At 34.3% G+C, this 14,700-nt stretch overlaps 1 protein-coding gene across 2 annotated transcripts in view; it reads right to left on the minus strand.

Annotated features, from left to right (window-relative positions):
* LOC114324672 (metastasis-associated protein MTA3) overlaps nucleotides 1-14,700 on the minus strand; it is a 131,215-nt gene that overhangs the window by 42,694 nt on the left and 73,821 nt on the right. For both annotated transcript variants that reach the window (XM_050642378.1, XM_050642377.1), the window contains exon 3: nucleotides 11,706-12,400. In XM_050642378.1, the coding sequence (XP_050498335.1) occupies nucleotides 11,706-12,400 (695 nt within the window). The remainder of the gene's footprint in view (nucleotides 1-11,705; nucleotides 12,401-14,700) is intronic.

The raw sequence follows: 14,700 nt of genomic DNA on the forward strand, positions 1-14,700 counted from the left end.
AGTTTTGATCTCACCAGTCTCTCCAGCATTGTACACTTCAGGTCAAAAAAAACTGGTACAACTCTTATAACCGAAAATCGTGTTTTTCAAGTTGTGTAAGTTGATCTTGTCACAAGTGTCATTCTAATTTCTAGGGCAACGTTGCCAGTTCAACGAAAATATTATATCAAACTAGGTAAAAACGGGGCTGTGTGACAGACCGCATTTTTTAATATACTAAAAACTAAAACAATTGTAATTTTCCGTCATCTCAATTAAGTATCCATACATTGATTCGTGTTTTATTATAATTTACGAAAATATTTCAATTCAAAAATAATGATAGATAATAAATATGGACATGACTTTAAATTATTATGTTTGACGTCAAATCGAGAGGTGAGATTGGTTTCTCGTAAATTGTAGGACAAAACTGCATTAAGTTGTGTAGAATAAATAAAAGACACTGGAAAAATTAAAAATTTAATTTGAAATTAATACAAAATGAATAACTTTTACAGTGAACAAGTGTGGAATTTAAATATATGTATTACAATTCGAAATATACATTTTAAACGTTATTTTTTTTGTATTTAGATTTAGTGCAATTCCGTTATCTGTGATGGCAACAACGAAGTGATTCACAGACAATAATTGTCAGTCTGAACACAGGTTTACATTGGGAAAAAAAGTGTACCAGTTTTATATGACGCGAAGTGTACCAGTGGAGAAAACTTTAAAAATAATGAGAGGCAAACTAGAGCAGAATGATACAATGACAACGAAAACCAAACTGAATGTATCAGCTATCATGGAGCTACTAACACATTGCACAAATAGCAATTATTTACAACTAGATAATGATTTCAAGGATAAAATTTGGGTAAAAATTAGCCATGGGCTCATCTTTATTCCTTATATCCATTATTAGCTGATATATTTGAGGAAGATTTCGAATAAAACATTGTACACAAACAAGACAAACAACCTACATAGTCCGAGTAATGAAGCTTAAAATAGGACAAAATCTCGCAATTTTTACAGAATGGATCGATTTGCTTGAAAATTTAAGAATAAGTAGTGGATAGTCCAAGGATCAAAATCTATATCATGCCAAAAGGCGCTTTTACCATGGGGGTGTGGTTGCCGCCCCATCTCGGGGGTGGAAATATTTATTATATTTTGACCGCAGGAGTTGGTAAAAACATTCATTATAAGCAAAAAACGTTCTGTACATTTTTTTGATAAAATTCATAATGTTCGATTTATTCACTATCGAAAGTGTTAGATTTATATCGAAAAAAATCAATGTTTTTAATCAGTTTTCTGCTAATAACTCAAATAGGTTTCGTTTTAGCAAAACAACTTTACTTAACAAAAATGTACCTTTTGAAAAAATAAACAAAACCGTTTTTTTATTTTCTATTTCTTTTTTTATTATAAGACCAATAATAATTGAGCTATACTTTATTATATCGCCGCCGCCTACGAAAAGTATAACTCCGAAAAATGCCGTTAAGAGTAGAACTTTCAATGAACGCCGCGAAAAATATTATTTTTGATTACCTATATGATTGTGAACATTATAATCCCTAATAAAGTGTTGCGAAAAAATTTATTTTTGAGGAGAATCAGCAAAAAACATTTCTGTTTGTGGGTCCACGAAAATTATAATTACTAAAAAGTTCTCAGAAATAATTGTTTTTGCACGATTGATCATTTTTGACTGTTTACCGTGACAGATTTTACGTCAGTAGGTGACATTTACTAGCAACTCGACGGTAAGTAATCCAACTCGACGGTAAGTACTCCAATTCGACGGTAAGTACTCCAACTCGACGGTAAGTACTCCAACTCGACGGTAAGTAATTCACTTACCGTCGAGTTAAAAAATCTCTTAATTTTAATTTATTTTTTGAAAGATAAAGAAAACTAACGAATTATTTATTAATATTGAAACTTATGGTACAATTTGTTAAATTATTTAATGAAATCCCACTTGTTTGGGCTGTATACGCGATCAAAGTTGAAAACTTGGAAATATCAATGCCATCATAAAGAAAAACGGTGGATTTAATCATTGAATATTCTGCCCAGAGGCTTCCAGGAGCTTTCAACTGCATATGTCTTTGAACGAAATATGCCAATAGAGTCTTTTCTTCGATTCTTAAATTCTTGCCTTCGCACCATTTTTTAAAACTTTGGTAGGTATTTTGATAACGGATTTTGGATTTTTCGGGAATAATTGCCGAATACCCTTCTTCCCAAGCCCGTTCAATTTCTTCAAATTCACTTTCGCTCATATCTTAATTTATAATAATCAAAATTGTACTTAAAATTATTGATAACTAAATAAAAACTCAATTCTCCATTGTTGTTGTGCACCCTAGTTACTACCTAACAACCAAAGTATCTATCTTGATAAAATGAATGAAACTAGTAGTCCTGTCGCCAGGGGGGGTACAACGGCCTCCTGTATTCAGATGGATTTACCCAAGATTTTTTTATGTATTTTGACCTGTAGAACACGAATTTTTTGGGTAACAGTTGATCCGGATGTCGATAAGATTGTTATAAACCAAGAAGTTGAGGAATCACATAACAACGATTTCTTGCAAAAGAAAACATTTTTTTGTATTTTTTGGGCCTTTCTAACCAAAAAATGTTCTTACAAATTTTTTCGTAGGATGCATAGTTTTCGAGATAAACGCGGTTGAACTTTCAAAAAATCGAAAAATTGCAATTTTTGAACCCGAATAACTTTTGATTAAAAAATAAAATAGCAATTCTGCTTACCGCATTTGAAAGTTCAAGTCAAATTATATCGGTTTTAATTATTTGTATTGCTAAAAATTTATTATTTTATTGTTAAAACAAAGCTATAAACACCTAGTGCTTGAGTGATGTTTTCAATGATTTCTCATTTAAAATCGAATGAGTAGGTAGAGGAGGTAAAAGTGCAAGCGGCGCTATTTCTACGTAGCATGCATTAAAACGCATGTATTAGGCACGGGAAACACTATGTGTTTATAGCTTTTTTTAACAATCAAAAAATAAATTTTTAGCAATGCAAATATTCAAAACAGATAAAATTTTACTTAAACTTTTAAAGGCGGTAAGCAGAATTGCTATTTTATTTTTTAATCAAAAGTTATTCGGGTTCAAAAATTGCAATTTTTCGATTTTTTGAAAGTTCAACCGCGTTTATCTCGAAAACTATGCGTCCTAAGAAAAAAATTGTAGGAACATTTTTTGGTTAGAATGGCCCAAAAAATACAAAAAAATGTTTTGTTTTGCGAGAAATCGCTGTTATGTGATTCCTCAACTTCTTGGTTTATAACAATCTTATCGACATCCGGATCAACTGTTACCCAAAAAATTCGTGTTCTACAGGTCAAAATACATAAAAAAAACTTGGCTAAGTCCATCTGAATACAGGAGGCCGTTGTACCCCCCTTGGCGACAGGACTATAGTCAATATGACGAAAATGTTTAATTTTATAATTTATAATGGTATCAATCGTGCAAAAAACGTTATAAGCATGTCGAACGTTAAGGGTAACCGATCTCAGACAATAATTGGAGTCGTCGCTCCGCTCCTCCTCCAAACAATTGTCTTCGATCGGTATAAAACCCTTACCGTTCTCCACACTTAACCCTGCTATCCCGTTCGAGTCAACTACACAAATGTACTGTTCGGGTCAATATGACCCAACTATGGTTTACGCTCCTTAATCGAAATAAAATAAGCTAATGGTGATAAATAAAACGTTATTAACAAGAAATTATGGTTAATTAAACAAAAATTATGTTGTTAATGTACATTAAACCTTATTAACAAAAATAAAAGGTAGTTTTTTCTTTCAAAAAGCCTAGCAACAAATATCTACCAAAATTTAATTCAGTTTACAACTGGGACACTAATAAAAAGATGGATTTTCCAAATATGTTTATGATAAATCTTCTTCTTCTTCTTCTTCTTCTTTACGTGCCATCTCCGTGACGAAGGTTGGCAATCATCATTGCTCTTCTCACTTTTGACACTACAACCCGAAAGAGTTCAGTTGAGCTGCATCCAAAGCATTCTCTAAAATTTCTCAGCGAGGACATTTTTCTCCTACCTATGCTGCGCCTTCCTTGAATCCTTCCCTGCATAATTAATTTTAGGAGTTCATATCTGTCACCACGTGTTATATGACCCAAGTATTGAAGTTTTCTTATTTTGATAAAATCCAGTATCTCCCTGCTGTTCTGTATTTTCCTTAGTACTTCCTCATTGGTTATTCTGTCTGTCCAGGAGATTCTCAGCATTCTTCGATACGTCCACATCTCAAATACTTCCAATATATTGAGGCATTGTTTATTGAGAGTCCATGTCTCCACACCATACAAAAGAACAGAAAATACATAATATTTTAGTACTCGCTTTCTAAGATTTAGGCTGAGGTCTCTACTATATAATATGTATTTGTTTCATATTAGTGAATGCACTTCTAGCCTTTTCTATTCTAATTCGGATTTCTTTGGTATAATCGTTTGTTTCACTAATGTTTGTCCCTAAATAGTTATAACTCTGAACTCGTTGTATCGTTTTATTATTTACGTGTAAATTGATGTTTCTAATATTTTTCTTTGATATAACCATGAATTTCGTTTTCTGTATGTTTAGTGACAGACCAAATTCATCACTCGTTGCAACAACCTTATCTAAAATTCTTTGTAGATCTGTAATAGTTTTTGCTATTAGTATTGTGTCATCGGCGTATCTAATTTCACATATGGGTAGGCCATTTATTTTTATGCCTGGTACTTCATGTTCTATATCTTTATGATATATACAACATAATAATTAGTCTTGTTATCGGTTTTAGGGCAAGTTTACAGCGTGATCGTTTAGCAGGCGGAGTTAGATTGTCCATAGACGGTTCACTAGCATTTCCATCTTGTCTACTTGTTTCTGCTCGTGTCCTTTTTACCAGTTCGTGAGAGCCTTAAGTTATTGATATATTTTTTCTGGAAATGATGAGTGGTTTTATTAGTTTTTTCCCAATTCCTCAAGAAAAATTCGCCGTTTTGCCAGTTTATTGGTATTCCATTGGATATTTATTTATGCCCATAACACGAACGCGTTGTAGGCAGAAATGTCCAGCAGATTATAAAAAATTTGGTACATTTTCTACCTATGTTTCCTAAATTTCACGTATTGCAGCAAGTTTATCAAAACATCTCCTATCCTGTCTAGTAGTTTTGTTATCAAAAGGTATTACTTGCAAAACATTTTGTAAAGAGACATTGTTGATTGAAATATACTACGACCCGTTTCTTCATTCCACAAACTTTTAGTTGATTCACCACGGGACTTATAAACTCGAGCTAAAAATAAAAGACCAATATATGTGTGGAAACCAACTTTATTCATGTCTTTCCAGTTGGTTCCAAATACATGCTGTCCGTCCATGTTGGTCATATTTATAATTTGGTTTGCAATATCGTCCAGCTATACTACAATTTATTTTACAAGTTCTAGCTTGCAGAAACCTGTTTTTATTTACAGACGTATCCGGCTGACAAACACACAGGTACTGCCAATATAGAATACTGCTAACTAAACACACATAAATAGGTAATTTTTAACGGTTTAAATACGCGGGTCATATTGACCCGACGTACCCTAGGTAACAATTTTAATTTTATCAAAGAAATCAGGAAGTTAATTGTTTATCTCATATGCAATTGAAAGACCTCATATTAGGTAATAAAGTCACGAAACACCAAATCGTTGCGCCGCGTAATAATTTGTAAAATAATAAATAAATTATTTTTTGGGTCAAATAGACCCGAACAGGACAGCAGGGTTAATATACTATTTCGTCGGCAGAAACAGAAAGGGAAGTAATTGTTTTCGTCGGCATCTATTATGAACTAAATATTTTCGTTATAAATATTTTGGGAGTTATAATCTTCGCGGACACGCATATAAAAAACAATTGTATCGCCAACACTTATCAAAGAGTTATTTTTTTCACTGGAAATGTATTAGGAATCACATTATTCACAGGTATTAGCGATATGTTGGCTCTTCTTCGTCAAATGCTAAATATTGTAGTTTCAAAGTCAAAGGATGGGAAAACTATGCATTTTTCGAGGATAACTTGTTGAAACTAATGTAAAGTATTTAAAAATACGTATCTCCAGAAATAAAAAAAAATCTCTAGCTAAAAAAATTAAGTGACATAATGAAAAGAATGTCAGTCCCTATTTTTTTCAGCAAAAAGTGATTGTAAACAACTCCCTAATCACCACCCTAATTAAAATTTGTCACTGACCTGATTTGGTTTTCTTCATTTGTGTATGTATTGTTAATAGGTTCTAGAATTTTGATCGGCTTAGAATGATTAGTTTAAAAAAAATGGAGTTAAAAGCGAATAATGAGTTTTTGTAGTTTGGCAAAAAATGCCTTTTTCTTCAGAATAGAAAGACTATGATAGCATCAGAGATACGAAAAAATATTAAAATATGAAATTGTAGCTTATTTAATTCCCAAGAACTTGGTTTGCAAAAGTTTTTTTACGACAAAAATTGAGTGAGCTATTGACAATTAAAACTTGTAATATCATGCAAAAACCACCTTTACCAACCCTTTCAATGACACCTCTTTTTGTGACTGAGAATTTTAAAAGGATTTAATATTAATAGCTTTATAGATCTTGTAAAACCTACCAAATTTTTTTAACGAACATTCTAAGATAAAAATAAAAAAAGGAGAAATCTAATTGGAAGCATAATAATGTAAGTTAGCGGCCTTATTTATTCTTCTTTATTTATGTATTATTAATAGATTCTAGAAGTTTGACTGCCTTAGAATGATTAGTTTTTAAAAAACTGAAGTTTAAAGCGAATAACGAATGTTTGTAGTTTGGAAAAAAATGCTTTTTTCTTCAGAATAGAAAGATTAGCATCAGAGATACGAAAAAATGTTTAAATATGAAATTGTAGGTAATTTAATTTCCAAGAACTTGGTTTAATAAAATTTGTTCTGCGTCAAAAATTGAGTAAATCGTAAATGAGTATACCATCAACTATTTTTAATGGGAAATAAGCCACAATTTTAGCAAAAAAATGATTTTTGGCGACCGCGATGTTCCCAGTCGCTTTTGCCCCACTCTCGAATTGCTAGTCGCATAGAAACGTACGGGTTTTAACAGGGAAAACCCGCATCCACCAATGGTGAATTACCAATTGCGTACTGCCGGTATTACTTCTTGAGATCAAAGTGCCGACATGGAAGAGGTTTTACTGTCCCTCTTTATACTGTGGTATGGTGGAGATACATAGATGGTGTGTTCTCCATTTGGCCTCACAGATGAGAAGAATTGAATAAATTTCTGATGGATACCAATTATAAAGAAGAATCAATCAAATTCACCATGGAAAAAGAAAACAACAATTCACTTCCATTTCTGGATGTGCTAATCACAAAAGACAGGATATGCAACCAAAGTCTACAGAAATCCAATTCACACCAACAGATATTTAAATTACCACTCCACAATCCACAAGAGCCCGAAGCACTCGCTCTAATGAAAATACTCCCGCATTTCAAAAGGAAAAAAAACTGCTAACAAAGGTTTTGACCAAAAATGATTACTCATTGTCATTTATAAACAAGGAATTCCACAAGATTGAAGAAAAGAAACAACAAAACACCACAAGCAATCCATAAACACAAGAACAGAGTCAAAGATGACACGAATACCATATGTAAAGGCTTATCAGAAAAATTGAAACGGATAGGAAACAAGTACAATATTACAGCAACATTCAAAACAACCAAAACATTGAGAGCTATCCTGTCCAAAACAGAACCCAACAACACATAAGAAAGATTGAAACCTATATACTCTGGGTATAGAGATTTTTGAAGAAAAAGAACTGACGAAATATGGGAGAAATAGAAGAGAAGAGATTTAAGGCAAAAATGAAGAGTGGCTTAGCTGAGAAGGAAGAATCAAAAGGGCAGAGAGACACTAAATCTCAAGTGAGTATTCGGTCTGGCTTCAATACACTGAATATTGGCTTTAGACATAACCTAATAACAACTTTCTGGTTATACCATTAACACCAATAATATTTTTCCAGAATTTTTAAAATAATCGTTTTACTACAATAAATTGTGGCTTAATCTCATATAACCATAATATTTAAAATAGTGAATAATACTGATAACACAGATAAAACCACTACTGTTATAAACCACCTACATCAACTGACCATGTGCATTTAATAACACCTAATAAAACACAATTTTATTTTTTTTTTAATATTTTTTGTGGGGAAAGAGAAATTGAAAAATAAATGCTTTATTTAACTATTGTATAACTGAGAACATTCATCATCATCATCATTCTCTTTGCCTTATCCCTATGCGGGGTCGGCTTCCCTAATTGCATTTCTCCACACAATTCTATCTTGGGCCATATCAATGTTAATCCCCTTTACCAACATGTCCTGCCTTATCGTCTCCCCCCAGGTCTTCTTTGGTCTTCCTCTCCTACACCTTCCAGGAATCTGCACTTCAGCTATTCTTCGTATTGGGTGGTTAACGTCTCGACATTGAACATGACCAAACCATCTTAACCTATGCTCTCTCATTTTGGCATCAATTGGTGCCACACCTAGACTTCCCCTAATATACTCATTTCTAATTTTATCCTTCTTTGTCACTCCACTCATCCATCTAAGCATTCTCATTTCCGCCACATGCATTCGCTGTTCCTCTTTCTTTTTCACTGCCCAACATTCAGTTCCGTACATCATAGCTGGTCTTATGGCTGTTTTATAGAATTTTCCCTTCAGCTTCATTGGAATTTTTCTGTCACACAACACACCACTCGCTTCTTTCCACTTCATCCATCCAGCCCTAATTCTACTGCATGCATCTCCATCTATTTCTCCATTACTCTGTAATACCGATCCTAGGTACTTAAAACTATTGCTTTTTACAATCATTTCACCATCCAAAGATACCATTTTATTTGTAGTAGCTCCATCTTTAAATGAACATTCCAAATACTGTGTTTTTGTCCAAGTTTTAAACCTTTTTCCTCCAGAGCTTGTCTCCACTTGTATAACTGAGAACATTATTATTTTAAAAGGAATAAATTCACAGTAGGTTTAATCTTGATCAATTTTCGCTGCATTTACTTATAAAGTAAATGCATGTGGTTTCACCACATTGTAGCTTCTTGAGATGGTAAGGTAGAACCAACATGAAATATTATACACAAGACAATGAAGTAATAAAACTACCAATTTTTTGCAGTTGATGAACTAAAGTGATGATGATGTAATGAAAATTGCATTATTGAACAAGGAAACATTTTCCAAAGTGCATTTTTAAGTGATTAAAAATGATATTTGTAATTCGGAAATAATTAACAGAAATAAGTTCAATATTACTTACTAATCGGTTTGTGGGGTCTCTGAATAATATCATGATGGCGATGGTTTCCGAGGCACCTAGTGTCCAGAACGGGCCGGGTCTCCTGGAGTTTTGTGAAAAATCGATACAAAATCCAAACTATTACTCGGTGAGTTTTTTGGAGTCAATCATCATCATCAATGGTGCTACAGCCCTATGAAAGAGCCTCGACCTTCCCAAGTCTATTACGCCAGTCAGTCCTATCCATTGCCAACCATTGCCAGTTTGCTGCGCCTATTTTTCTCCCATCCTCATCTACACCATCTTTCCATCTAAGTTTTGGCCTACCCCTATTTCTACTTCCCACAGGTTGTGACATAAGGATTCTTCTAGGAGGGTTGTTATGCTGTGATCTTGCTAGATGTCCTGCATATCTTAGTCGTCCTTTTGGAGTCAATAAACACGAATATTATCGGAGATGGTCTCCGAGGTAAATGGTGCCCAGGACGGGCGTCGTTTCCTGGAATTTTGTGGAAATTCGATACAAAATCACTGCAAAATTGTTACTCGGGCGTGTGTGGGGTCGCTGAACACAATTATCAGGTCGGCAACGGTCACTGAGGCATGATGCAGCTCCAGGATCTCGCCTCCTGGAGTTTTTTTGGAAATTCGATACAAAATCAATGCAACCTCATTACTCGGAAGTTTTAGGGATCACTGAACACAAATATTATGTCGGCGATGATCAATGATACCCCTGGTGTTCAGGAGGAACTTGGCTCTTAAAGTTTTATGGACATTCGATACAAAATCAGATAGTCCTGGGCACCAGGTGCCTCGTAGACCATCTCCGATATGATAATCGTGTTTACCGACCACAAAACCCCCGGATAACGACTTGACACTGATTTTGTATCAAATTTTGACAAAACTCCAGGAGGCCAGGTCCGTCCTGGGCACCAGGTGCCTCGGATACCATCGCTGTCACGACATTCATGTTCAGCAACTTCAAAAACCCTGAAGTAGTAATATTGTACTCATTGCCGTCAATTATTTTCGAATTATAAACTTATCATTTTTCATCATTTCGAAATGCACTTTGGACCATTCATTTTCCTTGTTCAATAATGCAATTTTCATTTCGACATCACCACTTTAGTTCTTACGAATCGAATACAACAAATATCATTGAGATCCATCCACAACTGTAAACACTTGGTAGGTTTTGGGTTTTTATCTTCTTCATTGCCTCGTCTATTAAGTTATTAAAGGATTTTATTATTGGAACTACGAAACTGGTTCAGGAATAAGAATCTGGGGATATAGCTGAACCATCATCAAAAGTAACAGAATTCTACGAAGAACATCATAGAGATATAATCTCATAAGATTATATATAGAGAAATATAGCGAGCGTTCTCCAAGTCAATTCTCTTATTATCAATATGTGCCTAACAACATACTTAAATGATACTTACAAGGCATTGACAAGCGATGACAAGCTAATCACAGTGTTATCTGCATTTCCTGATCACGAAGACCGTTAATAAATATTTGAACAGCCAACTTTTCCAACACATCTTCAATAGCTATTGGATAAGCAAATCATACTAACTTGGCAACATCTACCTCATATTCTTGAAGAGCCTCATCTTATTTTGTCTTAGATTTTTAAGATGTGATTGTTAGACATGCTTCAAGTGTTCGTGATCATATCGCATAATTAGCTTCTTCTTAAGATGTTCAAAATCATCTTCCTCCTTTACGGCTATGGTTTGAAGTACATCCAAGGCATCTCCTAGAAAAGCAATAGTAAGGTTTACAGCTTTTCCTTTTTTGGTCCATTTATTCACTCTTACAGCTGATTGGAACCGTTTCAAATAGTTATTCTATGACAATTATTCCAACGAACGTTCGGACTTTAATTCAAACAGAATCTCCATTTACTTCAAATGTCGGCCGTGGCTCCGTGACTAAATTAGCTTTTTTCCCAAAAAGATTTAATTTTCTATTTTCCAATTCTTGTCGTAAATCAGTTACTTTTAAATCACTAACTTTCATAGTATATATAGCCATTTTTAACAGAATTTATTTAAATTGACCGCTTCTGGCACCAATGTAATGTGTATGTTTTAATTTTGATGTATTTACAGTCTTCCAACACTTACATTAATTTATTTACTGTCTCATAAAAATAACACTAAAAACAAAGTGAGAAATATCTTTCATGTAATTAATATAGAATGATTGCTATTTAAAAAACATAAATAATCTAAAATTTGAGAATAAAAGGTTCGAACTTTACCTTTCCATATTTATCTAACGCCTCCTCGAAGAGGTTCGCCTCCGAGGCGCTCCACTCCTCCATCTCGTCCCTACACAGCACCGGCCCGCTCGAGGGCACCAACGAACACAACGCACTCGATAAATTATACGTGTGCCGATGCAACGTATCCATGGCATGAAACAAGGTGATGTCCCGCGACGCCGCGGCGGCCGACATATGCAACGACGGTTGCTTAACGCTCGAACTACAATCCAACGCCCTAGCGAACGTACCCACGGACCTAGACACTACCAAAAACTGATCTATCTGTCTATCACTGAGGTTATGATCCGGCGTCCAAATAAGAGTCTCTAGCTCGCTAAGATTACGATCGTCCTCTTCCGTCTCTTTGAACATCGGAGGAACATCGCACTGGTACCTGGAACCCACCCTGATTTCACCTTTGTCGGCTAAGAGGGTTTTTTGCGTGGGATCGAACACAAGGCAGTAGAAGAACATGTCGTCTTTGTTGAGGTAAGACGCCAGAGCTTCGGTTTCGTTGAATAGCGTGACAGAACACTTGCCGCGGATGTGCGTCGCAGGTAAGGTTTCCACTTGTCGAGACAGGAAGAGCTCTCGATGTTTCATCTGGTGTCGCTGCTTCGGACTGAGCAACTCGCTGGCGCGGCCACCCATCTCGGGAATGGGACTTTCTCCAGACTCGTCTAAGGCACCTGGAAATAAAATTAAAGATATTAGTACATACATAAGTACTAAAAACTTAACAACACTGTTGTTCAAATAAATCCCTTCGAACATTTATGCCTGGTTGTACCAACAGATCTTAGGCTTAGCCTTAAGCTCAGCTTACGAAACATACGCGTTGCACCATTGAGTCTTAAATCAATTTTAAGATTGGCACAATGGATTGCTATCTTAAACCTAATCATAATCAGTTAAGACATGCTAAGTTAAACGAGCTCTATCTATAAGCTGAGCTGGGCTAAGCTTGAGAATATATAGCTTCACCTTTGACAAAATTTGCCAACATCGCAAAACATACAGGGTGTTTCATTAATAATTGTCCATATAGTAACTGGAGAAACCTTAGCACAAAATACGAAGATTTAACCTAAAACACTTAAATAAAATGTGGTTCCTTACTGAGTTACAGGGTGTTTTATCTAAAAATTTAAAAACTATTTTTGCTCAGCATTTTAAAACTGTTCGACGTATCTTTTTCATACTTGGCAGAAAGTGCTACTACTATACACCCTACTAAATTATGATAAACAAACGTTTCTAGCTCCTACCAGAGGCGTACCACAGGGGATAGTGAATGGTTGACCCTTCTCAAATTGTACGCCACTGGAGGAATTATGTACTATTTTAGTGCCATTTTTTTAGATTCTCCAATACTTTCTACGTAAATAATATTCTCTTCATTGGTAACGATAAAGTTATTAGTTTTCGAGATATTTGAAGTTAAATATGAAACGGCACTGTTATTTTCATTAATTTATGATATATGATTCATATGATTAAAATTTAAAAATTATTTGTACCCAGTACTTTAAAACTATTTGGCGTATCCTTACCATACTTAGCATAAAGTGTAGGCACTGTACATCCTACTAAATTAAGATAAATAAACGTTTCTAGCTACTACCAGAGGCGTACAACAGGGGATAGTGGCTGGTTGACCCTTCCCAAATTCTACGCAACTGACGAAATTGCTATTTTAGTGTAATTTTTTTATTTTCCAATACTTTTTATGTAAATAATATACTCTTCATTCGTAACGATAAAATGATTAGTTTTCGAGATATTTGAAATTAAAAATGAAGCGACACAATACATTAATCAAAATAACCGTGTCGTTTTATTTTTAACTTCAAAGATCTCGAAAACTAATGACTTTATCGTTACGAATGAAGAGTATATTATTTTCATACAAAGTATTGGAGAATCCAAAAATAGAACTAAAATAGCAATTCCGCCAGTGGCGTAGAATTTGGAAAGGGTCAACCATTCACTTTCCCCCGTCGCACGCCTCTGGTAATAGCCAGAAACGTTTGTTTAACGTAATTTAGTAGTTTGTACAGTATCTATACTTTCTGCCAAGTATGAAAAGCATACGTCGAATAGTTTTAAAATGCTGAGCAAAAATACTTTTTAAATTTTTAGATAAACACCCTGTAACTCAGTAAGCAACCACATTTTATTTAAGTGTTTTAGGTTAAATCTTCGTATTTTGTGCTAAGGTTTCTCCAGTTACTATATGGACAATTATTAATGAAACACCCTGTATAAATATGATTATTTCATTCATAGGAGATTCTGACCAATAGAAAGCTACAGAAATCTAAATTAGACTGATAATTTTTGATAATTTCCCGTTGTCAAGTATATTACGTCAGATGCCCTTCGTTGCTATGAAAAAATACATTCAGTGACATTAATGACAATTAAGGTTGTAAAAATTATAAAAGTGATGACTTTCAACCGTAAAATATTTATAACAACTGTGTTTTTAATTGTACTAATTTGTACTTACATAAATAAATTACAATAAAATTTTGGTTTTGAACAGTTTTATTCATGAAATAATAGCAACAAATTGCACTCATCTCTAAAATTAATATAGAATTTTTGCCCTCGTGACACTTTGACATAATTTTACTCACCTTCGGCTCGTGAAATTAAAACTGTCAAAGTGTCACTCGGGAAAAATTCAATAATTTTAGAGCTCTTGTGCAATTACTACTGAAAATTACAACACTGTTGTGTTCTCTGTCTCTGTGCATAAAAGACATTATGTATGTTCAAAAAAGATTCCTCAAACACCAGGCACCCGCCTACAAGCACAGCAAATTAAGACGAGGACCAAGCAACATCTCTGTTAGCAGGCTTTCTCAAAAATCTGTCATAGTACTAGGTCTGGATCCCGCGTATGAAAAAAAAGTTGATTAATAGCAAGCTGAAAATTTGTTAATAGCTTAAGGGTGTCTAGTCGGACAAACTTTGATATATG

This window comes from Diabrotica virgifera, chromosome 2 (assembly GCF_917563875.1).
Source record: "Diabrotica virgifera virgifera chromosome 2, PGI_DIABVI_V3a".
Lineage (NCBI taxonomy): Eukaryota > Metazoa > Arthropoda > Insecta > Coleoptera > Chrysomelidae > Diabrotica > Diabrotica virgifera.